Below are 26,129 nucleotides of genomic sequence, written 5' to 3' on the forward strand. Positions count from 1 at the left end.
AAAACGTCATAAAAATTAAAATACATGAGAAGATAGCGTCTAATAAAAAAGCTAATTATACTTCAAAACGTTTTTGTAAGATCTCAAATCCGCCGAGAATCCTGCAAACGTTGATAATTTTATTTCTAAGGTTTTCAAGTTCCAAGAGTCGCTTTTAGGTTTCTAGATTTGCGGGTTTATTTTTATGAGTGATATTTTTTTGAATTTGCAAGGATAACGTTAAACATTAAATGATTTAACCGAAATAAACTATTTTTGCCAATTAATTAGCAGTTAATGCAAAAGTCAAATCAAAACATAAAAGACCAGGCGCCATCCAATAGCAATAAAAATGCTGACCTACGCCACCACGCAATCGGGGATGAAATGATATCCGCAGCGCCCTCGCATCGATCGATTGTGACCACCACCAACATTCTCCATGTAAGCCCAAATTTCTTACCCTACAAAAGCGCGCATCCCCTTTCAGTTTTCAGTGGTCTTTATTAATAACACCCACAATGAACGCACATAAACTGGAATAAAATAGGGAAGCTATTATAATAAACAGACTGGTAACACGCTATTCTAGTTCCCAGCATATAATTAATAGTGGAAATGAACAATATGAGTAGAACTCGCCTGGGATTTTTAGCGTTTCGTAAAACAATACGAAACTTTCGGCGAGCTTTTTTTGACAGTCAAAGTTGACAAATAATAACAACGTTGTACTTCTGAAATGAAATTTGTGGCTGTAGAAATTAAATTAGTATAATTTTGATATGCTAGTCATCTGGTAATCGATAGCTAAATAAAAGCACCTCGAGGGTCAGGCCGTTTAGTCCCGGACGTATTAATTGTAGTAAAATATGAGCTATAAGTTGTAACGTCTGTCATAAAGCCATTTCATTTCCAAATGAAACGAGACACAATTAATTGCAATTGCAACGTCCGGAAGCACAAAAAGTCGCATTTATTTTCGTTTTAATCACAAAGGACACATTTTTAATTTACAATGCAAAGAGTGTCTAAATTTCGCGCAATTTGTCAAAGACGACATTCTAAAGTCAACCCTTCGTGGCCGCATTTACATATAAGCGATCTATTTTATTTTTAGTTGTGCTCTTTGCATACGTTGGGACATGGGGGTTTATTACAACTGTTAATTTGTTAACGCGGCGGGTTTTTAAGGGATTTATTGTTAATTGTGCGAGTCTACGATTAATTTATGAAACGTGAAGTTGGCGAGCTTTTCGTGTCTTTATTTAGCAGGAGTTGAGTGGTAAATGTCACAGAACAAGAAAAGGTTATTTAAGTTTGAGGAGAAATTTCTATACAAGTTTCCAAGTCTGGATTTTGAATTAGTCGAAGTAAATTTTTTGTCAGGTTAAGTAGCGTATTTGGGAAGAAACAATTTGTCATCTCGACAAACGACCAAACTCGGGATGAAATAGTAATTTTGCAAGTACACATTATGCAATTCAAGGTGGTGGAGGAAATGTAATGAAGAAAACACGCCCTGTTTCCGCCTTTTATGACGTCATTTCCTTTATGAATAATTTAGTGAGTACGAGATAAGCGAGTTGTTCGACTGTCGTCTATTACAGAAGAACAGAGTTGGCAAGAGTGTGTAATATTCATACATACAGAGGCTAAAAAATGGGAAATTCTCATTTGAATATATAAATGGCCGGAGCATAATTTTAAGCACTTCTTGTCGGCTCAATTCCAACAGAGAAGATATTTCCAGAGTTTTCAACTTGCTGAAAGTAAAATGTGACGCTATTTTAATTTTATTATTCAGGGATTATACTTTAAAATTTGCGTTAATTTAAGAGCGAAAAAAACACGATTTATCAAAACAACGCCTGGCACAATATTGGGGAAAAATATTGGAAAATCATGTCCTGCGCATTTATAATAGAACAATAATTTAAATATGTACGAACAGTGAAATTAACAATAAAATAATTCAGACCAATTACAGCATGGCCAATTTCATGTAATTTGGTTGGACCGTTAAAAAATAAATTGGTTGAAAATGGAATATAGGTGTAATAGAAAATTCAACAAATTTAAATTTGTTTTATGCATGGAAGCGTTGCATTTTTGTTGGTTGCAATAAAAAGCGAGTATTTGTTTGGCGCATCCAGCATTTTTGACTTTTATCCAACGTGCAGCTAGAGAACAAGAGCGTTATCACTGTTCCACAGGCGGGACTTTTAAATCTAATCTGTCCTAGACATCTAGCAATTACGTCGGTTTATTATTTCTTCTATGACCGGTTGAGATTGAAGCGAGCTCCGTTGTCTGAATAAAACTGCTCCACAAATTATGTGTTTCCTCATTTGTGGGATACTTGACCAATTCGCTGATAACTTCACTCACTTGTAGAATATTAAAAAAATCTAAATAATTTTTGTAACTTTCCTGAAAAAAATATAGGCCAGGCAAAATAAACATCAAATTTAGAAGGCAATTAAACTGTCTTCATTTATTTCAAATAAACTAGTTAAAAGTAATTGTTTTAATGGTGGTATGAGTTAGTTTTAATTTTGTGTGAAAAAGTTAAGTTTTATTTTTCAACAGTATGTGGTAATTGCCGCGGTTCATCTTACCTGAATCTCAGATAGATGAGTCTAAATTGTACAATTTCAACAAAGATATATATAAAATCCATCCTGTACTTTTGAGGACTTTTAAAAACTAGAAACAGTTCTTGAAGAAAATAAGTACCATGAAAATGAATTTGCTGAAAATTAGTTTCATAAGTTGCTGAAAAATTTCGTGGGTTAAGTTCACTAAATGCTTTCTCAATCTAAAAAAAGGCACTAAGTTTTATGTTTCGACTGTAGTGCCCAAAAAAATACTTTTATATCTCAAAAATGGTCCTACGAAAAAAAGTCCTACGAAAAATATTACCAAACCTTTTATATTTTTAAAAATTTGATAGGGTACAATTTTTATAATAAAAGTATTTATGCCATTGGAATCACCAGTGAACAGATATTTGCAAATATTTGTAACTTTTTAGCGCGTACCTATAGATGGGGACTTTTGACATTTTGTTTGGAACAATAAAATGAACGTCCACACAAAAAATCAGTTTTAAATGAATTATTCCGAGCTTTTGAAATTTTTGTGCCTATTTTGCCTGAACTAATATGACGTTTAAAATTCCAGGAAGCTGCCAAATTGCCATAAACAGACCACAGATTTGTGTCTTAAAATGTAGTACAAAATCTCGTAAAATGAGAAAACTGCAATCTTGAAAAATCTCAAAGAATATCCAAGAATTTCAAAGAGTCTTCATTTTCACCACTCGCGCATCCACCAAATTTTACGTCCATAAAAATTAAATTTTGGACACGTTTGTTAAAATTAAAAAGACCATGCAATGATTTTGCAAGTGAAATTCCCTCATGACCGTCGGACGTGGAGGTCAGCTCCATTTTGAAAAAGCCCGTGAATTGGCCAGCTGCCAACATACTAAACACGTAGTATCGTAGGCCACAAAGTTGAACACACCACGATAACTGAGTTGGGGAAATTATAATGCAGTTTTCTGTCTCTTCCCTGTGCCAGTATTGTAATAGCGTAATAAAATTTTTATTTACCACGTACTCTCATCTCTTCGGTTTGCACCAAATTAGAATTTTAATACGCCTCATAATGGCGCCCGTAGCACAGAAACGGCTGTTTCATTAGGAAACTACAAGCACTTGTAATCAGCTTTTACGGGTTTGTAATTATAGGAACAGTTTCAGACATCGGTCATTGGATGTTTTTGTATTCACATCAGACCAACTGGAAAATGTTGAAATCGCGTTATTACATTTTTACAAGGAAACTTTGCTTGTTTCCTCGCAGTATTACGAGTTTCATTGCCACACACGTAATACTCTATGAAAATAAAAACTTTCTTTTCAGGCACATCTTTGAAAAAGTATCCCAACTTTAATATCTTTATTGCGCAAGTTTGAAACCCGGCGATAATCAATTCCGGTGTTAATACATTGCTCACTTTTAAATTATTTCGTGAGCAAACAACGACCGTTGTCGATCATTAATCATTTTGACATTAAAAGGTCAGAACTATCGTTTCTGGTTTCCAATCGCCCCGAGTCACGAATCTTAATGTTTTTTAATAAGAGAAGCTTTGTTATTCTAAATTAGTTAGATACATGTTGATTTTCCGGAAAATGCGGTTTCATGTTTACATGTGACCCTTTTAAATCTCCAAATAGGATATTACCAGCAAATGGAATGTATATTTTGTTGGAGAAACGAATTGAACTGGCCGCAAGCAAACAGATCCAAGAAATTAATTTAATTTGCTTTTGATATGCTTGGCAAATGTGGGCAAGAATAAACAAATTCCAAATATTAAGTAAACTTTCATGGATGCTCTCATCGCTTTGTTGCAACGATTAAAAATTTGTTCGATCGGTGGAAAGTTAGAAGCTATTTAATGACCACATATATTTTACTTATCGTCATAGACACGAATGAGTAATAAAAACGCGACTTTTATTGCTTAAAATTTCATTTCAGTTCCGCTGTTCCAATCACGGGTGAATTGAATATGAAAATAATAACAGAGGAAGAAACTCGTTTAAATGAGCCATAAACTTAAAAAGTATTACTTTTATTTCGCTAATAGAGCCGGAAATACACATAATGTTTGTACTGTCTCTGGTATTAATTCCCAATGCAGGAAGGCACTCTTTATGATTTCCAGTTTGATCAATACATTACCATTATGACAAAATTTTGTTCCAAGGGGATTAAATTAGGGTGCGAACAGGTCAACAGTTAATTAATTTTTTAACGATAGCTCAAGTAATTAAGTTCAAATAACTAAATATCGATTAGTTCGCGACAAAGAGAATGAAGCGAGTACTAATGACCGTTAAACAAATTTTCCATAATTCACTGAGAATTTCCTCATTATTTATTCCATTTAATGTAAACACGTTTTGATGTATACACGTCAAAACCTTGCAAGTGTATAATCACAAATCTTGTAAAGTTTAAGTACATTGTTATTTTAGTTTGGTATGGTAAAAACTTTGGTTTTATTCTCAAAGTAACTTGCGACATGCATGTTATTATTTGCACGAAAATGCTTCTTGCCTGACACGTAAAAGCCCTTTCTGAGGAAACAAAAATCGAGCTTTCAGTGTTGATGGCTGCGAGTGTGACATAATTTTTGGTCAGAGGCGTTTAAAACGCGCCGGTACAGATAAGATCCTTAATTTGTTTGAAGAACGTTTTAGATTAAAAATTTGTAAAAATGGTGGATGCGCCGGGCAACACGACTTTTCCATTATTGTGAAAAAATGTCGGTTTGTCCGTGTCCCAATTACCTGCCAGTTTCCTCTTGATTATTAATTTCTTTTCTATGTTTTAAATGAGAATTCAAAATGAAAAATGTATTTAAAGAAAAAATTAAGATTAAAATAACGGACGCTAAATATACCCGATTTCCCTTTAAAATTGCCTTTTAGCCACCCATTTAATACTTTTAACTCTTTTTCATAAAAGCTGAGTGCTTGCGGTCTTGCCGAATTAGTTAACAATTTCCACATCACAATTTCAGCGCTGCTCCCCCACGCATTATCTCGGTACATAATAATTTTTTGAAGCGCGACGAACTCCTAAATTTTATTTTAGTAACCGAGGCAATGACATATTCATTGTGTATTCAGCCTATGCTTTCGGATTAAATTTCTGATAAGCTCGGAGATTTACAGACCGCCCATGACAACTCCATGTAAATAATCTACAGAGTCGTTTTCTTGTTTCTTTTTTTCTGAAGGCGGTTTTTGCGTAAAACTGATAATAAATTAATGTCCGCCCGCGGCAGATTTCTTATAATATTCACAGCAAGAAACAGATCAATGCACGTTCTAAAAGCTCTCTGTCAAAGGCATGATAACCGTTTAAGATCAACAATGGAGGTCTTCTCACAAAGGAAACGAAATGTGTCTCGTTTTTAATGCAAATGGTGCTTTAAAAGATTTCTGGGCGAGAGGCCAGCACTTTAGAAATATGACGCTTTCTTAAAAATGCTCTTACTTGGGAGCAGTGCAATCAGACGGATAAAAGATATCCTCGGACTTGAAGCTTCCTGGATATCTGATAGATATCATGAGCGAGGAAGACAGGGAAAAATTTCTTTGTGTCAAATTATCTACAAGCAGACGGCTCACTTCTCTCTAAATGCCGGCGGCGAATCTCTAACGAAATAAATTGATTTTGCGGCTCTAAAATCCATGTCTAGTTTCCATGTTGAATGTAGTTTTACATGCGTTTCTTTATTTGCACTGATTTTCGAGGAAACTGTTTATTTTTCACTTCAACATGCGCGGTTTTCCCTACAGCTTTTTTAAAAGTGCGAAGTAATTTTCTGTGTAAGGACCGAGCGCCCGAGGTGTTGGTGCTGAGTAGGTATGTGGTATCCAAACTTTTCGATCGTGGTTTAGGTGACCCAGTTCTCCCCTTCTATCACAAAAATTTCATATATTTTTTCATTTTTGGAGTTCAAACTTAAGTTATTGGTGCTCATTTCACGTACAATTTTACGCCCAATCAAAAACTGAGCTAATTTTAAAGCTCAAAAATAATCCAGAACTACGACCGCAAGAGAAATGGTGTTTTTGTCAGTTTTCGGTCGATATCTCGCTTATTTGTGAAAGAATCTTAAAGTATTAGTTCTCATTTTGCGCAGAATTTCAAACAGAATTCAAAACTTTTACGTACATCAATAAATAACCGAATTAGAAGCGTTTAAAGTTGCCGATAGTAAATATTGAGCTCCTATATGAATAAACCTCGATAACTCCGAAATTAGGACCGATATAAAGATGCCGTTTCACCAACGTCTTTCTCGAGCTCTTGTAGATAAAAATAAAGTCCTGTCAGATTCCAAAAATTTTTTGAAAAGACCAAGAGTGGCTACCGTTAGACAATTTTCGATATTTGGACCTAAATATCTCCAAAACTAGATTTAAAAAGTTGCGGTTTTCAATATCCTTTTCCTCACTTTTTTGCTGATAAGAATTATACAGAGTGAACCCGATTAAAGTGCAAAGATTTTAACCCTAATGGTGGTTAAATTTTGCGTTTCAAATCATCACCGTTTCCGAGAAAAAAATGTTTAAAGTTTTTTGCAGAAATTGCAGTGCGCCACTAAAGAGTTGTCCTTGGTCAGTTTCAATGAAAATGTAAGCCCATCAAAAAGTTTTCCTGGATCCTTTACTAAAATTCGTAATTTTGGTAATTTTGGTGTCACATCTATAAAATTTGAGGAGATTACTACTTTTCAGCCGGTTATTAACTCCACCAATTTTTAAAATTATAGAGCAAAAGACACCAATTTTAAAAATTTTTATTTTGTAAATAAAGTAAACATTTCCGGCATTTTCTAATAAAATTCGTTGTTTTAATAATTTTAGTAATTTAGTGCCACAGTTATGAAATTTAGGGAAACTACTATTTATTAGCCCTTTAATACCTCTACCAAATTTCAAAATCGTATAGCAAAAAACACCAATTTTCGAAGTTTTCGTTTTGAATATGAAGCAAAAATTTCCTAGATCCTATACTAAAATTCGTAACTTTGGTAATTTTGGTGTCCCAGCTATGAAATTTGGGAAATTTCAAGATTTTAAAAATTTTATTTTAAAAATAAAGCTAAAATTTTTGGCATCTTCTATTCAAATTCATAATTTTTCCAATTGTGGTGTCACAGCTATTTCACGCGAATTTTTAGCTCCAAAATATGACCAAAATTTTCCACCAATATTTATGAAGTTATGGTCATAAAAATAAAATTACTGTCATAATTTGGGAATTAAAATCATACTGCACTTGTCACGAGTAAACAACAAACATTCAGTGTAAACATGTCGGCGCTCTAAAATAAATTCAGCCATTTGAATGCGCGAAACAATTAGTTGAGTTTGCTTTTTTAGCGAAATTCCAATGTTTTGATATTTTGAGCACTCTTGTTATTTATTTAATTATTTTGTGCTTAAAAAACTTTTTATTGCTTCCACACTTTTCATAAAATATAATTACTAGCTAGCAGAAAATTCAATTATATTCCGCAGAATTAAAAGTGAGTAGAATGAATGCTTTGTATGTACAAAGTTTCGTAATTATTCGAAATAAAAATGTCTGGAGTAATTAACAAGGAAACTCACGCGAGGTCAAGGTCACACGTGGTTAGTGAGCAATTCAGGGGTGAATATACAAAATTTGCATACAAGGGTGAAATTTTATTGATAGATACAATAATGGAATTGTCAATATTGTGGTTGGGCGTGTTATGAGATTCTAAGAAATATAAAATATGTATCCGTAATCGCCAGACAAGTCGGAAATAAAATTAACATTTCTAAGTATACTCGACAAAAGCCGTTACATAATGTACCAACGTTAGTTACCATTCAATGCTTTGGTCATTAGCGCACTTAAAACTAAATAATCGACAATACATTTACCTAAATTGCTTTCACCAGATCTTCTAGCGATGTGATAAAATTTGCAGAAGACCAACCAACTGGAAACTCCTATTTATTACAGCAATGAATCTAAGTTTTGTTTGCACTTACTTAACACTAATTTGGATCACCATTTAACCGATACAAGTTGGAACTAAATTGGAGCAATGCCATTAATTTCAACGAAAAATCTAGTTTTTGTAATAAGAAAACAATTATTTAGTAAAATATTTGAGGCACTGTAGCACGCAAAGCTCATTGGAAAAAAAACGTGGACCATTTCGAGCGTGTTTGTTTCAAAATATTTGCCATGTCAGGGTGGTTAAATATTGAGTGTTCTTTTAGTTATGCGTGCCTGATTATTAATCAACGGTACAAAAAAATGGGATTTTGTGTAAATGGGAAATCGGTGTTGGGCGGTTTAGGTGGAACCGGCGCCTCCACCATATTTGTAAGTGAGCTTAAATTAGTTCATTATTTAATTAATAAGTTCAATAATTAATTATTGATAAATATGCGCCAAATACTATCGAAAACAAACATATTCTTTAATCTCAATTAAAATTTTATAAAAATATGTATCCAGATTTTATTCATCCCCCATAACCGAAATTTATGCATGTTATAAAATAGTGGCCCCAAATTGTAGGTTTAAACACGTTTATGCCCAAATAAAATTTTATCGTGTAAATACGTAAAAATATGAAATAAAAATATCCTCTTCCACAAACAAAATCCACCCCAAATGAGGCGCCCCGAAAACACGCATTTATTATTAAAAACCTTCCCGAAAATTACATCCCGAAGAATACACGTTTCGCTGTTCTTATCCGTGTAACATGATGACAAAAAAAGCTCTCGCCAAAGATTTATAATGAGGTCTAAAAAAATTTAACTTCTGACCGTTTTTCAGCAACCCTTTAAATTTTTAAAACCGCTGGTTCTTTAAACGATCTGACGAATGGTGCAGCAGGAATCAAACATTCATGTACATACATACCCTTTACGACACATGTGGAGTGGAAACGAAACTTTACGTACCTGCAAAAAATGGCGTGTTAAAATAGGGCAACTGTACTTTGGATGTAATCTAGGTTTCGCGGTTTTGCTAACTACATAAATAATTGTGGAGAACAGGTAAGCACAGACTGGTCAATTACAATGTTTGTTGAAGGCAATAAAGGGTTTGGGTAACGTTTATCGATCATAAAACCTTGTAAAAGCCACCTGTTTAATAAAGTAGTTCGAGTCCGTTTTATATGCTTGATTTAGTTTCGTTTCAACCCTTTAATCACTTTTATGTTTCAAGTGGCTCGTTAAGAAGGAATTAATTAAGTATAGTTAGGATGATACTTTAATTAAGACAGCGCTTTAGCTTTTTAGTCCTTTGATTTATCGAGTGGATGATAAATCCGGTACAAACAAAAAAATCCTTTGTAAAGAGGTTTTTGCCATTTTTCCCGGGCAAATTGGAAACATTATTAACTTTTCTAAAGGCACAGTATTATCAATCCTTTCAATTAAAATATGAGAGACACAGGTAATAAAACGAGTCTAGACAACAGTTTTTCCGATGCGCAAGGTCGATTAAAATCCATAAACTCACTTTGCAAAAATCCGCTTGCACGTCGCGATTTAAAAACGGTTTTATTCTCCGTAACATGAAAACTTCCACTCTAAATTATCCGAACAATAGATAAACAACGTGTAATATAACCGAGGCAAGGAAGTGTGGAAAAGTTCTAAAGATGCTGTTCTGACTGTTATGAACGTCGCTATTTATCTACCCATAGTGATGTATAAAGTCGTTGCATGATGACAATAAATCAACCAGTAAATGTATAGACTTCGTCGTTCGTACTCCATTTATAATCAAAAAGAAACTACGTCTCTCATTTGTCATTTACATTGTTATGCAACGCGGTGCGGATCTACTTTGGAATTCTTTCGGCGATAAAAAATAATAATAGTGATACTGAAAGCGTGCACTTATTTAAAAGTTGGAACGAAAGGATGTAATAAATTACGCCGTGTTTAAGGTGGTAAGGAACTAAAGATAAAGTTTTGCAGACATTTAAAAATTATGTTGTTATACCAGCTCAAAAAATTGTTATTTATAGTTTTATAATTTACAAAGTCTATTAAACTTTTCGCTCTTAAATTGAATCAAATTTTCTGGATATTGTGATTTTTGAAAAGTATTAACCTCTGACAAGTCATGTCATCAATAAGAAATCACTAGAAAAAAAGGGAAAATCATTAAAACATCGGGGGAAATAAATAGGAATTCAGAGAATAGTACTTGAAAATCAGGAGAAGTTAGACGACATCAAAGGATTAATAACTCCACCAATTTTCGAAATTTTTGAGCAAGAGACACCAATTACTAATTTTCCTAAATTCCTAATTTTGGTGTCACAGGTATGAAATTTAAAGAAATTACTATTCTTAAGTTGTTTATTAACTCCACCAATTTTCAAAATTTTTGAGAAAGAGACACCAATTTTCGAAATTTTCGTTTTAAAAATCAAGCAAAAATTTCCAAGATCCTATACTAAAATTCGTAATTTTAGTGTCACAGCCATGAAATTTGGGAAAGTTACTATTTTTAAATTAGTAATCAACTTCATAAATTTTTGAAATTATAGAGCAAAACACTTTGGAAATTTTTATTTTAAAAATGAAGCAAAAGTTTCCGAAATCCTATACTAAAATTCCTAATTTTGGCAATTTTGGTGTCACCGCTATAAAATTTAAAAAAATTACCTACAATTCTTAAGTTGGTTAGTAACTCCACTAATTTTCAAAATTTTTGAGCAAAAGACACCCAATTTTAAAAATTTCTGTTTTAAAAATAAAGCAAAATTTCCTAGATTCTTTACCAAAATTCGTAATTTTGGTAATTTTGGTGTCACGACTATAAAATTTGGGAAAATTCATATTTTTAAGTCAATAATTAATTCCACCAATTTTTAAAATTATAGAGCAATTTTAGAAATTTTTTATTTTGAAAATGAAGCAAACATTTCCGGCATCCTCTACTAAAATTGGTAGTTTTAGTAAATTTAGTGCCACAGTTATTAAATTTAGAGAAATTACTACTTAATAGTCCTTTATTACCTCTACCAAATTTCAAAATCTTAGAGCCAAAGACACCAATTTTAAAAATTTTTATTTTGAAATAGAATTAAAAATTTCCGACGTCCTTCACCAAAATTCGTAATTCTTTTAGTTTTATAATTCGCAAAGTCCATTAATATTTTCGGCCCGCAAATGGGACAAACAATAGGAAATTAGAGAATATTAATTAAAAATCAGAAAAAGTTAGACGACATCAAAAGAAAAATCAGGGGAAGTTAGACAAAATCACAAGAAAGTCAGGAGAAATTAGACAAAATCACGAGACAATCAGCGAGGAGATCAGGCGAATTTTCCGCGTAGTATTGTTAAATTTTTAATAGCAAAACCCGTTGGTTCTTTAATTTATTTTCTTTTAAAAACCTTTAATTATGTTTCTCATTCTAAAATTTTCAAGAACATTCACATTTTGCCATGCGTAATTATTTCTATCAGATTTTCAAAAATCGAAAAACACAAAATATGAAGTTAAAACTTTCTGTGCTAAATGAAAAATGACAAAATACAACTAACTAGGTAGCCCTCGGAATTTTGTGAATCTCGCTTTTTTCGTAAATTTAGTTGTTCAGAGATGTTTTTTTTATAGAATAATAAATAAGCAATCCCAAATTATTATTCAGTGCTACAGAAAAGCGAGGTCTACAAAAAAGGCGAGATCAACAGAATTCCAAGGGCCATCTAGAAGTTGTATAATTTGCGAAGCCCATTAAAATTCTCACCCCCAAATCCAATCAAATTTTCTAGATATTGCATTTATTAAAGTTGGCTATAGAGCCAGGGGAATTACCTAGATTCTTGTTATACCATTACATATTCCATGTTTCTCAAATACACTTCAAAATTTACATCTAGATAAGGATTGATCTAAATCTTTACCGCTTCCTTGTTTGTGAGTTTTAGTGACAAGACGTTAACTGCATGACTTGGAGGCACGAAACTTTAGTCGTGGGATTTAAACTAATGCGGCGAATTAAGAAGAAACTTCCAATAAGTTGAAAAATGTTCGGTACATCTATAATGACGAAAAAAGAAGTGTTTAGCAACTCCAGCGCGGTTTTCATGATTTATTTTTATTGGTAGTTGTACGCAATATTTGCATAATGCACTTAGAAGTAGAGATACCGTGGAACGCTCAACAGTGCTTTTATATTTTCCGGTTCAGCGCACTATTTCAGATTCGTGTTATTTTTACCACTTAATTGCGAGGAAGTCATTTAGAAAGTGGATCGAGAATGTGTCGCCGCCCGTAAATCAGCAGCTACCAGAAGGAAACGCTCATGTTAAGCCAGAACAACCGCCTCCTATCCAAACATGTTATCATGTAAATCCATGGTAGAATTTGAAAAGCAATAAATCCGAAGTTAACCTAAAAGCAATTCCCTGAGCACCCCGTATATAACGCGAGGCTCTGGATGGCGGCCAATCAGATACTCTGCGACCCAGCTAGTAAATGCGGAACGACCTAGAAACACTAACGATTCGCGGACATTAGCATTATAATCCTTCCTTTCTTAGATTGTTTCAAAGGCTCATAATGAAGCCTGCAGTCCGCAAAAAGGACCAATGTGTGGGGTGGGAAAACATAGGATTTCAGTGTTTGTCCTCCACGTGGATTAAACAACGAGAATTACGAGCCAAAGTTAAATATTTGTAGGTTGGTCGCTTTTATGAGTGCTCTCTATAAAAGTTGCGTATAAATTTTTTACGGCTTTTATATTTTGACAGTTCATAAAATTTGAATGTAGACACTTGGGCGACATTAAAAGTAAAAATGAAGTTTCCATTTATTTTTTTAAATGCACGGATTTTATGACCGCATGTAAAATGAATGTCAATGTGGGCCATAAAATCGAACAGCGAATATAAACATTTTCGAACACCCAGTACACTTGAATAAATAAAAATTATTAGTGGTTGCATGCTCGTGAATACCGGAAAATTGCCATTAAGTAGCTACCGAGTAATTTGTTATTATTTCAAATTGTTTATTAATAACATAACCGTCATCGGTACCAAATTGGGCCAATACCAAAAAATAACATGAATAATTTGAATGCTGTCAGCCCGCGCGCAATCAAAAATATTAAATCAATTACCCATCACTTTCCGATAATCGATGAAATAATAAAAACTAGGAAAATTGTAAGTAAATATATTATCAATAAAGTACACAACTGCATATAGTGAATTAAATTAAATTATGGTGGATGCGCCGGGTGATTTCCAATCGATATTTTTCCGACAAGTTTCTATATTTAATAAGCCATAAAATTCTCGTTCACAAGCCCTCCATGCAAATTAGTCAGAACATCACACCTCCTGTCAAAACTTCCGGTTTAATTAAATCTCTAATGCGATCTATCAAAAGTTTTAGGTCCAGTGGCCTAGAACAACTTAACACGTTTAATAGGAAAGTTAAACAGCGCACAAGCTTCAAGCTTAAAAAATATAAGATACGGATCTAATCTCATCTTTTCATAACTGTCTTTATCATACGACGGTATAAAAAGCCAAGTCGTCCGGCGGATATATAAATTTTTTATCTGTAGACTCCGACTGCTATAAAAAGCGTCCCAGTTGGTAATGTTGACAGAGCCATAAAACCTTGTTCACCTGAAACCAAGCAAAAGGAATAAAAAAATTGCTGTATCTAATCATAACCGTCGCCGTAAAGTCGATGGAGTGTTAATTTTAAAGTTCGGTTTTCAAACTAGGTAAATTAATTGGTGCTAAGAAGGTTGAGAGACCATTCAAGTATTGTTCATTATAAGACTTTCAGCCATGCGATACCGAACGGCATCTCAAGTTCTAAAGACTTGGTCTCCAACTATATTAACACATTCAAGCTTCGTCATAAAAGGATCTGTTTTAGAGAGACCGTTAGTAAGAGGTAGTACGTACAAACATTTCCCATTTGGCTCTAATGTTCTAGTTAGTGTGAGGGACTACTACAAAATGGGTTTTAAAATTTAAAGGCTAAATCTATTTAATATTAAACTGTCCCATAACCGGCGGAACGAAATTAACTGAATCTCAGCCATTCTCAGCTCATAACGTAAGAAACTTCAACGCTGCTCAAAAGCCATTTAATTTGTATTGGGACGATATTTGTCGCATGACCCAATTGCGCGGCGACTCCCTTACTGTCGGGTTGTAAATCAAAGAGAATTTCATCTCAACCACTCAAACTGTCATTGCAATGGAACATTCAGATTTATCGAGAAATCACGAAATTTTAACGACACATCAATCATCAAACTAAATTGGCCAGTTTTGTCCGAAAATTTCCCGAAAAATTCGTTTTTCCGACTGGCAACATTAGCAGCGCCACGACGCCTTATAAAACATTAATATTTTTAAAGCACGACTTCCCAACTTTCGACATCGTCTCTTCAATTTAATATAAATTTTTGCGAAAGTCACAACTACGAGATTACACCGCATTTTTCTCGCTAATAACCTCGGAGAATTCACTTTCAAATAAATTTAATCTAAGAACATTTTCTTAAGAAGACAAGGAAACGGATAACGGCGCAAATTTTTAATGATTCATTTAATTTCGCACAATAAAAATTATCATTTAACGTGGAGATAGTAAAGTCAGGAAAAATTAATATTGGCTCGGTGTTGAGATCTGGGTCAATTTGTAGGCGCCGTTTTACGATTGGAAAATTGTAATTTTGATTGAACATATTAAAAATTGTTCCGGGTGAAGAGTCTCGAAGGATATAAAGTCGTGTTGATAATAATCCTCGTTTTGTTGACTTCCCGGCACCGCTGTTTTCGACTCTCCAATTTAATGTCCTTCTGACGACTGCTACAAGCAAATAAAAAAGAAAACGCTCGAGTCCTACCTAAACAGAGCAGATTGTAAAGTTGGGAATAGTTGAGACGTAAACTTTTATCGTGACAAAGGAGGCGGTCATTGATTGAAACTTGCAAATCAGCTTATGAAGGAACGTGTAAGTAAACAAGTCAGAAGATGGAATTCCGTTTCGGCATGGCTTTGCTATCCCTGAATGTAAAAGGTAGGCATGCAATACCCATAAAAGTAAATATAAAATTCATAACATCTACGTTTTTGTGTCGAGGCTACTGCAGAGTTTTTCAGGTCAAAAATGAGCGCTTGATGGTAATTAAAATATTGGAAAAGCAAGAACATTATCTGGCGTTATGCCCGGAACTCAACTTCCGAACGTCATTTACTGAAAGCACCTAATTATATTATAATGAAAGGTTTCAATTAGTTCTGCTTTGAATCACTGGTGTTTAATCAATTTGTTGATGGTAAAGTAGATGCATTATGACAAAACGGCGATGATTGATGGGTCTGCATGTGAAAACTGCAGATAACAGGTCTTTTATCGCCCATTCCTACAAATATAGTCGAATTTGAAAGGCAATGATTTATGATTGTTTTATTTTTGGGCGATAACATTAAAATCATCTACCGTAAATCACATCATGCTTATTAAAACTAGAACTGTATGCAAATATCCGTGGCAAAATTGATTGAATATGCACCAGTTAACAAAAAAGAATTTCAATAATTAAAAGTACGAAGGCGACCAGGTCAAATTTATTAATAATAGAAGAGCAAAGTTCAAACCTTGAAAGAAATTGGTACTTTTTGTACGAGCAACTCCCTCAAGTAATTATCACATTAACTATAATAAGCTATTTTTACTTTATCTTCTAATGGTAGCTTATTATTATATCCATTAACTAAGAATCTATAAAGTATTCTTATTAATGATAATGATATTGACACGTGTGAGGTATTTTGTTACTGATGAATTAAATATCTAGTCTTACTTAAGTCTGACTTAAGTCCAGAAGTGTGTATGCTAACGACCTATTTCGAGGATAAAATTGTATTTTCAAATTAACTTATTTCTAATTATTTGACACTTACAAACGACCGTTTTACGGACGCCGTCTGATAAAAGCCACTTTATGGACGCTAAATAATATATCGTAAAACAGATTATTATGTGGTGCGTTCAAGTAAAATCCCTGGGTTAGGACGGCGGAGAAAACTTTTTTTTTTCATTTTTTGAAGTGTACATTGACAGATGTAGTGACAACTTGCTAAAAATATGCCAAATGACCATAAACCTCCGGACAGTGCAACAAGTATCAAATGTAACTTGGATAAATTGTTGTTCTCAAGCTTTGGCGAGAAATTTAAATTTTTCACTATCACAAACTGTTTACTTTTACCAAAGCCAACTGTGCCAAGAAATTTACTTAAACGAACATTACAATCGAACAAAAAAGACAAAAAAAAAGAGAATATTGTGAAAAACGTCTAAACCACGGTTTAGTCAAAAAAATTCAAAAAAATTTTCTAAAAAAACAATTCCTTCATTAAAATGTCGTTCATGTCGATAACAAATTATTGCAATCTTTATCTTTTTAAAAAATATATTAGGCTGTATTAATACTCCTATATATTTTATCGTCGGACTTGAAATGCACATGCTAGTGCAAATAATTGGCCTTAAAAGTAGTATAGAATAGAATAGAATAGAATAAAATAGAATGTTTATTCTTGGGAAAGAAACCTGAACGGTTTAACCAAAGGTCTATGTTATACAGATTAAAATCGAGGACATACAATAGTATAAAATTACAAAATGACAAGTATAAAATGAAACAAGTTAAAATCTAAGAATAATAAATAAATAATAAAACAAAAAATAAATAATAAAAATAATAAAATAATAAAATAATATAATGACAGGTCTTGCTTAAAATCAAAGTTGAAAAACTCCTCCACTGAGTAAAAGTAGTTGTTCGTAAAAAAATGTTTTGTTTTCATTTAAAAGATCTTGACTAGCAAAAATTTTATATCCGCTCGTCAAATTTTATAAAATTTTATGTAAAAGTAGTTCGTGTTCGAAATTTGTTAAGGCGCATATTACTATGACTGGTCATCTTAACAGATCTGGTATTGTAATTGTGAAATACGTTCTTCTGTAAAAACTAACATTTAGTCGATATAAATAAATAGCCAAAGCAAAATACGAATTTACAGTGAATCATTTAGTCTAAAAAAAAATTCCTAAGAGTTTTCTAGAAAAAAAATTCTTTCATTAAACAGTCGTGCATGTCAACAAAAAAATTATTGCAGTCTTTATCATTTTTAAAAAGGTAGTCAGCACTATTACTCCTATTTTTATCATCCTCCTTGAAACGCAATTACTATTGCAAATAATTGGCCTAACAAACTAGTATAAAAGTGAGCTCAAAATAATCCAGAAGCACTTCATTTTGAATGCCTCAAAATGAAATTATTCGTGGTGGCTCTCACTTTGTCCTTCGCAATTACTGGTAAGAATTATTTTTTTTTGTTCACATTTATTTGCTTTGTTATAGGCATTTCCGCGTTGAAGTGCTATAAATATTGCAGGGGCTATGATTGCCACAAAAAAAGGCAAAATTTAACGGAAGTAGAATGTAAAAAAAAGGAAGTCTCTTGCTTAAGCGCGTTAGATTCTGATAGTAAGTATCTTTTAAACTTTTATTAATAAATCATCAAATTATATTATTCTGAATTTGTTTTCTAGAGAACTACCCCGTAGAGTTCAAAGCATGCTCAAAAGAAACTGATTGCCAAAGTACAGATCGCGTAACTTGTAAGATTTGCGACACCGACTTGTGCAACAAGAAAATTTTGGCAAGTGATGATCTAGTTTTTGATGATGAAGTTGATGAAGATGATAGTAGTGATGCAACTGAAGAATCTGAGGATGAATCTGAAAATGAATCTGATTCAGATGAATAAGAAAAGTAACTCGTTGCTTGAAAACTAGAGCATTAAAAATAATTGAAGAACTGCTGTTTTATTTCCATGTCCTTTCCAAATAAGCGAAAAAATTTATAGGAAAGACCCTTTACGTCAATATGGTAATATTTTTTTCTTTTAACGTAATTACAAATTGGCATCATAATACAGGTGTTCAAAAAGTTGCGTACCACTATGGAGTTATCGTATCATGGGGCAATGTAAACAAAATAATCTTAAAAATTGTATGTTTTTTATTTTTTAAGATATTATGATGCATTGAAAAGTAAAACTGTAATGCCAAAATTAAGGATTTCTGTACAATAATTTCACATTAAGTAATAAATATATAATTTAGGTCTTTGTGGACGAGCTCTAAAGTTTATATCCATTAACGAAGAAACCGATTTTCTGGTAAGTTAGAGCAATTTGTTGCTGATGAGTTAAATACGTTTTGCTGTCTGTAATAAAGTTTGCAAAAATAATTGCAAATGTCCGAGTAAACGGAAAATGAATGTTCTTATTATTATTCGTATTATTACTGTGCAACTAAAAAAACTTAAATTGTTCATGAAATGAGAGAAATAGCTGGAGCATTATTGACAACTACAAAATTGTCCAGAAGTGTGAAAAACCTTACCAAACAAATAGGATGAGAAATTGTATTTTGACAGTAATTTATGTATAATTATTTGACCCAGATATGGGCATGGTCCCCAGCACTTCCCTCTCCGCCCTCCTTCAATTTGCTTTGAAGCTGGGCTGGTTCGAAAGAAGCTAGCTGGGAAAAATGAGAGGCAGCACAATGGGCCGATTGCGCCCCATCACCCTCCCCCTTAATACCATACCATTGACAATGACAAACGGCCCTTTTACTTTATTACTACAAACGTTACAATTGTTATCAAAATTTTTGAGTTAACAATGTCGATGAGTGTGGCATCGTTCACATGAAACCTTAGTTACATTATTCCTTCACAAACTAAGCCGACTAACAGCAACAATACTATGACTTAGAAGACTAGAAATTGCTAATAACAAAATTGCTAATTTAAGAGATTTTGTTGCTGCTGAATTAAATACTTACGTTTTGCTGCCAGAGTCTGTAAAATATTTGCAGAAGTCCGAGTAAACGTAAAATTTACGTTTTTCTGTGAAAACTGACAAGAAATGCGAATTTAGAGTGAAGTTTAAAAAAAAAATTCCTAAAAGCTTTCTAGAAAAAAATTCTTCCATTGTGATCGTGAATGTCAACAAACAAATTATTGCACTCTTTATCTTTTTTAAAGAGATAGTTAGCACTAGTACTCCTATTTTTATCATTCTCTTTGAAACGCAATTATTATTGCAAATAATTGGTCTAACAAATTAGTATAAAAGTGAGCTCAAAATAACCCATAAGCACTACATTTTGAACGCCTCAAAATGAAATTCTGCGTGGTGGCTCTCACTTTGTGCTTCGCAATTGTGGTTATTTTTTTTTTAATTTTGTTCACATTTATTAGCTTTATTATAGGTTTCCGCGTTGAAGTGCTATACGTATTGCAGGGGCTATAATTGCAACTATAAGAAAAATTTAACCGAAGTTCAATGTAAAGAAAATGAAGTTGGTTGCGAAAGCTACTTAAATTCCGATGGTAAGAATTTTTTAAACTATTTATGATAAATCATTATATTTTTCAAAAATTGTTTTTTAGAAGAGCACCCCACCGAAACAAAGGGATGCACAGATCAAACACATTGTAGAGAACTTGACAATGAAGATGGCTTCACTTGTAAGGTTTGCGACAGCGACTTGTGCAACAAGAAAATTTTGGCAAGTGATGATCTAAATTTTAATGATGAAGTTGATAATGATGAATCTGATGAGGATTAAGATGAATAAGAAAAGTAGGCACGTCGTTTGGTTTGAAAACTGGTGCATTAAAAATAATTGCAAAACTGCTTTGTTTCATTTCCACGTCCATTCCAAATAAGCAAAAATTTATAAGAAAAACCCTTTACGTCAATATAATAATATTTTTTTCTATTTAAATACCTAAGTCATTACCGTAATTACAAATTGGCACCTAAATACACGTGTCCGAAAAGTCGCGTACCACTGTGAAATTATGGTATTATCGGGCAACGTTATAAACAAGAAAACTCTTAAAAAAAAGTATGTTTTTTATTGTTCAAGATATGATGCGTTAAAAAGTAAAACTGTAATGAATTAATTAAGGTTTTCTGTGCAATAATTTTACATTTGGAAATGTCCGAGTAAACGTAAAATGTATGTTCTTATTATTATTCTTATTATTACTGTGCAAGTAAAAAAATACTTAAATTGTTCATAAAATGGGGGATATAGCTGGAACATTGCTGAAACCTAAAAAGTATGTTCTTCCTACGGAGTCCAGAATTATAAAAAACCTTACCAAGCAAACAGGATGGAAAATTGTACAAAGTGTTTATAAATGTTTCTAGCATCAAGGGTGGCTCTGGAATTCCTGTCATGCACTATTTTGCCGCTTTGTTTTCACAGTAAATATACCTATCTTAAAAATTATTTACAATGTTACTTACGTCAACGTAGTAGTAGTAGTTTCAGTTACAGTTTTGTGTCGAAGTTTTTAATTTTCAGGTTTTAAACCACAACTAGATCAGTTTATTTCTCAAAACTTACTTTGCTCCATGTTTGAGGTTAACTGCAAATGTCAGTTGAAAAATCAAAACCTACATTTGTAAAGAGCGGCAAATTTCTTTGACATTTCATAACCACCCTTGATGCTAGAAACATTTATAAACACCTTGTATTTTGACAGTAATTTATGTATAATTATTTGACACTGACAAGCGGCCGTTTTACTTTATCATTACGGACGCCGTAAGAACGCTAAACAATATCGTAAAACAAAATATTAGTACACTTAAAGAACTTAAAAAACTGCGCGAAAATGAGTTCTAAAAAAATAAAAAAACTGGTAAACATCTTTAAAGTGTGACATAGTTCACATGAAACCATAGTTACATTGTTCGTTCACAAACTAAGCCGACTAACAGCAACAGTACCATGACTTTCAAGACTATAGAAGTTGCTGGTAACAAAATTGCCAATCTACGAGATTTTGTTGCTGCTTATAACAGCATAATACGTTTTGCTGCCTATAACACAGTCTTTAAAATATTTGCAAAAGTGCGAGTAAACGAAAAATTTACGTTCTACTGTAAAAACTAACGAGAAATGCGAATTTAGAGTGAAGTTAGTTAGACCACCATTAAGTCTAAAAAAAGAAATTTCTAGAAAGTTTTCTAGAAAAAAAAATTGTCATTAAACGACCGTGCATGTTAACAAACAAATTTTTGCAGTCTTTATCTTTTTCAAAAAGATAATAGTCAACACTATTACTTTTATTTTTTATCATCCTCCTAGAAATGCAATTACTATTGCAAATAATTGGCCTAACAAACTAGTATAAAAGTGAACTCAAAATAATCCAGAAACACTACATTTTGAACGCCTCAAAATGAAATTCTGGGTGGTGGCTCTCACTTTGTGCTTCGCAATTACTGGTAAGAAATTTTTTATTTTCTTCACATTTATTACCTTTGTTATAGGCATTTCTGCCTTGAAGTGCTATACATATTGCAGAGGCTATGATTGCAAAACACCCACACGAAATGTGATCGAAGTACAATGCAAAGAAAAAGATGTTGGTTGCGTAAGCATCTTAAATTCCGATAGTAAGAATTTTTAAACTACTCTTAATAAATCATATTTTTCTGAATTTGTTCTCTAGAGAACCACCCCGCAGAGTACAAAAAATGCACAGATGAAACAGATTGCACAAGTAAAGATAACATGACTTGTAAGTTTTGCGACACCGACTTGTGTAACGAAGAAATTTTGGCAAGTGATGATACAGTTTTTGATGATGGCTTTGATCAACCTGAAGATGAATCTAATGAAGAATATTCAGTTGAAAACTAAAAGTAGACTCTTTGCTTAAAAACTGGTACATTAAAACTTATTGCTGAACTGCTGTTTTATTCCCAAGTTCATTTCAAAATGTCGAAAATTATAATTTTTTCTGGTAAACTCACTCATTAATGTAATTAATGTAATTAACTCGCGCACCACCATATCGAGCAATGTTATGAAGTTATGAGTAACAGAATAAATTTAAAAAAAAATATTGGGTGTCAAAGAACTCGTGACCCAGAGAAAAAAGGCGTATGGAGGCAACAATTCTGAACCAAAATTTCGAAATAAAAATTTTTTAGCCCTAAAAATAATCAAGTTAAGACAAAAAAACTGCAGAACAGTATTTAAAAATCGGTAACTATGCACATACATTCATTGGTCAAATAAACATTACACTCTCGTTGCCTAGGATAGGCTATTACTATATCTCTAGAATAAGCTTCCGTGATTGGTTGTTAATTGTTCTGGAATACTATCAAACTTAATTCATTTTTTGTTTTGAAATTTACCATCTGTATTGCTGTTGGCACCCTCCCTTGCTCTATGGGTCATGAGTTCTGAATACTAAAAATTACTGATAATAAAATAGCCGTTTAAGAGATTTTGTTGCTGCTGTGTTAACCATTTGCTGCCTGCAATAAAGTCTAAAAATATTTGCAGAAAACCGAGTAAACGTAAAATGTACGTTTTTCTGTAGAAACTAACATTTACTTACCCACCAAGATTTTAAAGTTCCTTTCTGTGAAAGAAATAGCCAAAGAGAAATGCGAATTTAGAGTAAAGAAATTCCTTCATTTAAATGTCGTGCATGTCAACAAACAAATTATTCCAATCCTTATCTTTTTTAAAAACAGAAATATTACTTCTATACCCACTTTATCATGGTACTTAAAATTGACTACTGCAAATAATTGGCCTAACAAAGTAGTATAAAAGTAAGCTCAAAATAGTCCAGAACCACATTTTGAACGCCTCAAAATGAAATTCTGCCTAGTGACTCTCACTTTGTGCTTCGCAATTACTGGTAATTTGTTTTTTATTTTCTTTACATTTATTAAGTTTGTTATAGGCATTTCCGCGTTGGAGTGCTATATTTATTGCAGGGGCTATGATTGCCAGGAGTACAAGCGAAGTTTAACCAAAGTACAATGTGATGAAAACGGAGTTGGTTGCGTAAGCTTCTTAGATTCCGATGGTAAGAATTTTTAAACTATTATTGATAGATTATTATAATTTTCTAAATTTCTTTTCTAGAGGAAAGCCCCGTAGAGTACAAGGGATGCACAGATAAAACAGATTGCGAAAGCAAAGATAGCATAACATGTAAGATTTGCGACAGCGACTTGTGTAACAAAAAAATTTTGGCAAGTGATGATCTAGTTTTTGATGATAACGGTGATGATGAGTCTAATCAATCTAAGGGTTAATCTGTTAAAGACGATTCAGATGAAGAAAAAAAGTAGACTTGTCGCTTAAAAACTTGTGGATTAAAAATTATTGCAAAACTGTTGTTTTATTGCAAGGCCATTCCAAATATTACAAATTTATAGCAAAGGTCTTTTATGTCAATATAATAATATTTGTTTCTGTTGAAATTATTTATTAACGTAATTACAAACTAGCACCTAAATAGAAGTGTCCGGAATCTCGCGCTCCACCTTAAAATTGTAACATCGACAACAAAATAAATCTTAAAAAAAATATGTCTAGTCATTTTTAATTATTATGAAAACTATAAATGAAATATTAAAATTAAAGATTTTCGTGCAATAATTGTATGTTGACATTAATTTATTTAGAATCATTTGACACTGACAAGAGGCCGTTTTACTTCATTGTGACAAAAGCCGTCCTTATAAAACCTCTTTATCAAAAATGCACTAATAAAATAGTACATTACTTACGCATTTTAGATAAATAAAGTAAACTCTATTATTCTCTAGAAATTATGCTACATTTCCATAACAACAAGGCACACATGGCTTTCTAAATGCTAAAAATTTGTCACTGCTGCCACATCTCTCCATTCTTCTAATGCTTTAATTGCAACCAACAGAGACTTTAGATAAAATCTAGTATTATATTTGAGTATAAGAACAAACTATTCACTCCAAAAATTTTATTCTCTCGATCTACGATCTCGAGAGCAACTGATTTTTGTCGTAAATAATTTACGTTCTTATTACACTCTTATATAATAAATATCTATTATGGACGCTAAATGATACCGTAAAACATAGATTATTCTATTTAATCGGACGTAACAAACATTGTGTCAAAACGCGTGTTGCAAAAAAAACTCGAAAAAATCTTGCAAAAAATCTCTGAAAATCATTAACAAAATTTTGAATTATAACAATGTAACGCTTTGCTGCATGTAATAACTCCGAGTAAACGTAAAATAGACTTTCTTCTGCAAAAACTAACATTTATTATCTGTGAGAGAAATGACCAAATAAGAGCAATGCAAATTTAAAGTGAAGTTAGAGCACGATTTAGTCTGGAAAAAAATATCCCTAAAATCTTCTAAATAAAAATTCCTGCATTAAAATGCCGCAAATGTCCACAACAACAATTATTGCAATTCTTATTTTTTTTAAAAGATAATAGACAGCAATATTACTTCTATATTTTATCATCCTACTTGAAAGGCAATTATAGTACCTGTTATTGCAACAATTGGCCAAACAAACTAATATAAAAGTCAACTCAAAATAATCCAGAAACACTACATTTTGAACGACTCAAAATGAAATTCTTCGTTGTAACTCTCACTTTGTGCTTCGCAATCACTGGTATTTTTTTTATTTTGTTCACATTTATTAAACGATTTAATCATCTGATGATGTGGCACTGCTATCGAAACCCGCGCCAGCATTTTTTGACGAAATTTAGTGTTTGGGAATAAATTTGTATTTTGATAATTTTTGTCAACACCAAGATTTGATTTGATTTGATGAACAGTTTTCTTTGCACATTTATTAAATTTGTTGTAGGCTTTTCTGCGTTGAAGTGCTATACTTACTGCAGAGGCTACAATTGCCAGAAACAGAGGCAAAATTTAACGGAAATAGAATGTGAAGAAAACGACGATGGTTGCGTAAGTTTCTTAGATTCCGATGGTAAGAATTTTTAAACTATTATTGTTAGATAATTATATTTTTCTAAATTTGTTTTCTAGAGGAGAACCCCGTAGAGTACAAGGGATGCACAGATGAAAAAGATTGCGAAAGTAATCTAAATAGCGTAACTTGTAAGGTTTGCGACAGCGAATTGTGTAACAAGAAAATTTTGGCAAGTGATAATCTAGTGTTTGATGATAACGGTGATGATGAGTGAGGCTGATTAATCTAAGGGTTAATCTGATGAAGACGATTCAGATGAAGGAAGAAGTAGACTCGTCGCTTTAAAACTGGTGCATTAAAAATAATTGCAAAACTGCCGTTTTATTTCCACGTCCATTCCCATTAAACAAAAATGTTTACAAAAAAGCTCTTTATAATATTTTTTTCGGGCAACCATAACTTACAGCGGACGTGAAATCGCATTTTGCGGCCGTTCCTTTGCCAACAGCTGTAAAACTAAATGTCATTTTTAGGTAAGTATAGATTTTGACTTTTAAAAGAGAATCTTTCCGATAGGGTACTCCAACCGCTCGTATTTCAAAATATGCCGACGAGTAGTACCATGTTTGAGACGAAGAGTAGCAATTTTCTTGATTTTTCGGAAATCAATTGCGCCACTGCAG

At 32.7% G+C, this 26,129-nt stretch overlaps 6 protein-coding genes across 8 annotated transcripts in view; 5 read left to right on the forward strand and 1 right to left on the reverse strand.

Moving 5' to 3' along the window:
- Positions 1-26,129, reverse strand: part of LOC148181975 (neurotrimin-like) — a 218,575-nt gene that overhangs the window by 148,507 nt on the left and 43,939 nt on the right. The window lies entirely within an intron of this gene.
- Positions 17,853-18,467, forward strand: LOC148181976 (uncharacterized). The gene is made up of 3 exons (XM_088049551.1): positions 17,853-17,963; positions 18,009-18,134; positions 18,200-18,467. Exons 1-3 carry the CDS (start codon positions 17,918-17,920, stop codon positions 18,415-18,417), a joined length of 390 nt encoding a protein of 129 aa, XP_087905677.1. The 5' UTR covers positions 17,853-17,917; the 3' UTR covers positions 18,418-18,467.
- LOC148181977 (uncharacterized) lies at positions 19,797-20,358 on the forward strand. Of its 2 annotated transcripts, none has more exons than XM_088049930.1 (3): positions 19,797-19,884; positions 19,934-20,054; positions 20,115-20,358. In XM_088049930.1, the coding sequence occupies exons 1-3, from the start codon at positions 19,843-19,845 to the stop codon at positions 20,291-20,293; spliced, it is 342 nt and encodes a 113-aa protein (XP_087906056.1). In that variant the 5' UTR covers positions 19,797-19,842; the 3' UTR covers positions 20,294-20,358. The 2 variants fall into 2 exon arrangements, with proteins under 2 accessions (XP_087906056.1, XP_087906055.1); XM_088049929.1 differs by having other exon boundaries at positions 19,801-19,887.
- Positions 21,860-22,435, forward strand: LOC148181978 (uncharacterized). The gene is made up of 3 exons (XM_088049908.1): positions 21,860-21,969; positions 22,015-22,140; positions 22,197-22,435. The coding sequence occupies exons 1-3, from the start codon at positions 21,924-21,926 to the stop codon at positions 22,385-22,387; spliced, it is 363 nt and encodes a 120-aa protein (XP_087906034.1). The 5' UTR covers positions 21,860-21,923; the 3' UTR covers positions 22,388-22,435.
- Positions 23,297-23,886, forward strand: LOC148181979 (uncharacterized). Its single transcript, XM_088049733.1, has 3 exons — positions 23,297-23,405; positions 23,451-23,576; positions 23,636-23,886. Exons 1-3 carry the CDS (start codon positions 23,360-23,362, stop codon positions 23,806-23,808), a joined length of 345 nt encoding a protein of 114 aa, XP_087905859.1. The 5' UTR covers positions 23,297-23,359; the 3' UTR covers positions 23,809-23,886.
- On the forward strand, positions 25,068-25,819 carry LOC148181980 (uncharacterized). Its single transcript, XM_088049813.1, has 3 exons — positions 25,068-25,176; positions 25,378-25,503; positions 25,563-25,819. Exons 1-3 carry the CDS (start codon positions 25,131-25,133, stop codon positions 25,718-25,720), a joined length of 330 nt encoding a protein of 109 aa, XP_087905939.1. The 5' UTR covers positions 25,068-25,130; the 3' UTR covers positions 25,721-25,819.

This window comes from Gnatocerus cornutus, chromosome 1 (genome assembly GCF_029298725.1).
Source record: "Gnatocerus cornutus isolate USDA-ARS CGAHR chromosome 1, icGnaCorn1.1, whole genome shotgun sequence".
Taxonomy (NCBI): domain Eukaryota; kingdom Metazoa; phylum Arthropoda; class Insecta; order Coleoptera; family Tenebrionidae; genus Gnatocerus; species Gnatocerus cornutus.

What these genes read in the sequence shown, in the direction of transcription:
- LOC148181976 (XM_088049551.1), top strand. Translation starts at nt 17,918, where the DNA reads ATGAAATTATTCGTGGTGGCTCTCACTTTGTCCTTCGCAATTACTG. An exon ending in TTTGTCCTTCGCAATTACTG is followed by an intron (nt 17,964 to 18,008) that starts GTAAGAATTATT and finishes GCTTTGTTATAG; the next exon opens with GCATTTCCGCGTTGAAGTGC. An exon ending in AAGCGCGTTAGATTCTGATA is followed by an intron (nt 18,135 to 18,199) that starts GTAAGTATCTTT and finishes TTTGTTTTCTAG; the next exon opens with AGAACTACCCCGTAGAGTTC.
- LOC148181977 (XM_088049929.1), top strand. Translation starts at nt 19,843, where the DNA reads ATGAAATTCTGCGTGGTGGCTCTCACTTTGTGCTTCGCAATTGTG. An exon ending in CTTTGTGCTTCGCAATTGTG is followed by an intron (nt 19,888 to 19,933) that starts GTTATTTTTTTT and finishes GCTTTATTATAG; the next exon opens with GTTTCCGCGTTGAAGTGCTA. An exon ending in AAGCTACTTAAATTCCGATG is followed by an intron (nt 20,055 to 20,114) that starts GTAAGAATTTTT and finishes ATTGTTTTTTAG; the next exon opens with AAGAGCACCCCACCGAAACA.
- LOC148181978 (XM_088049908.1), top strand. Translation starts at nt 21,924, where the DNA reads ATGAAATTCTGGGTGGTGGCTCTCACTTTGTGCTTCGCAATTACTG. An exon ending in TTTGTGCTTCGCAATTACTG is followed by an intron (nt 21,970 to 22,014) that starts GTAAGAAATTTT and finishes CCTTTGTTATAG; the next exon opens with GCATTTCTGCCTTGAAGTGC. An exon ending in AAGCATCTTAAATTCCGATA is followed by an intron (nt 22,141 to 22,196) that starts GTAAGAATTTTT and finishes TTTGTTCTCTAG; the next exon opens with AGAACCACCCCGCAGAGTAC.
- LOC148181979 (XM_088049733.1), top strand. Translation starts at nt 23,360, where the DNA reads ATGAAATTCTGCCTAGTGACTCTCACTTTGTGCTTCGCAATTACTG. An exon ending in TTTGTGCTTCGCAATTACTG is followed by an intron (nt 23,406 to 23,450) that starts GTAATTTGTTTT and finishes AGTTTGTTATAG; the next exon opens with GCATTTCCGCGTTGGAGTGC. An exon ending in AAGCTTCTTAGATTCCGATG is followed by an intron (nt 23,577 to 23,635) that starts GTAAGAATTTTT and finishes TTTCTTTTCTAG; the next exon opens with AGGAAAGCCCCGTAGAGTAC.
- LOC148181980 (XM_088049813.1), top strand. Translation starts at nt 25,131, where the DNA reads ATGAAATTCTTCGTTGTAACTCTCACTTTGTGCTTCGCAATCACTG. An exon ending in TTTGTGCTTCGCAATCACTG is followed by an intron (nt 25,177 to 25,377) that starts GTATTTTTTTTA and finishes AATTTGTTGTAG; the next exon opens with GCTTTTCTGCGTTGAAGTGC. An exon ending in AAGTTTCTTAGATTCCGATG is followed by an intron (nt 25,504 to 25,562) that starts GTAAGAATTTTT and finishes TTTGTTTTCTAG; the next exon opens with AGGAGAACCCCGTAGAGTAC.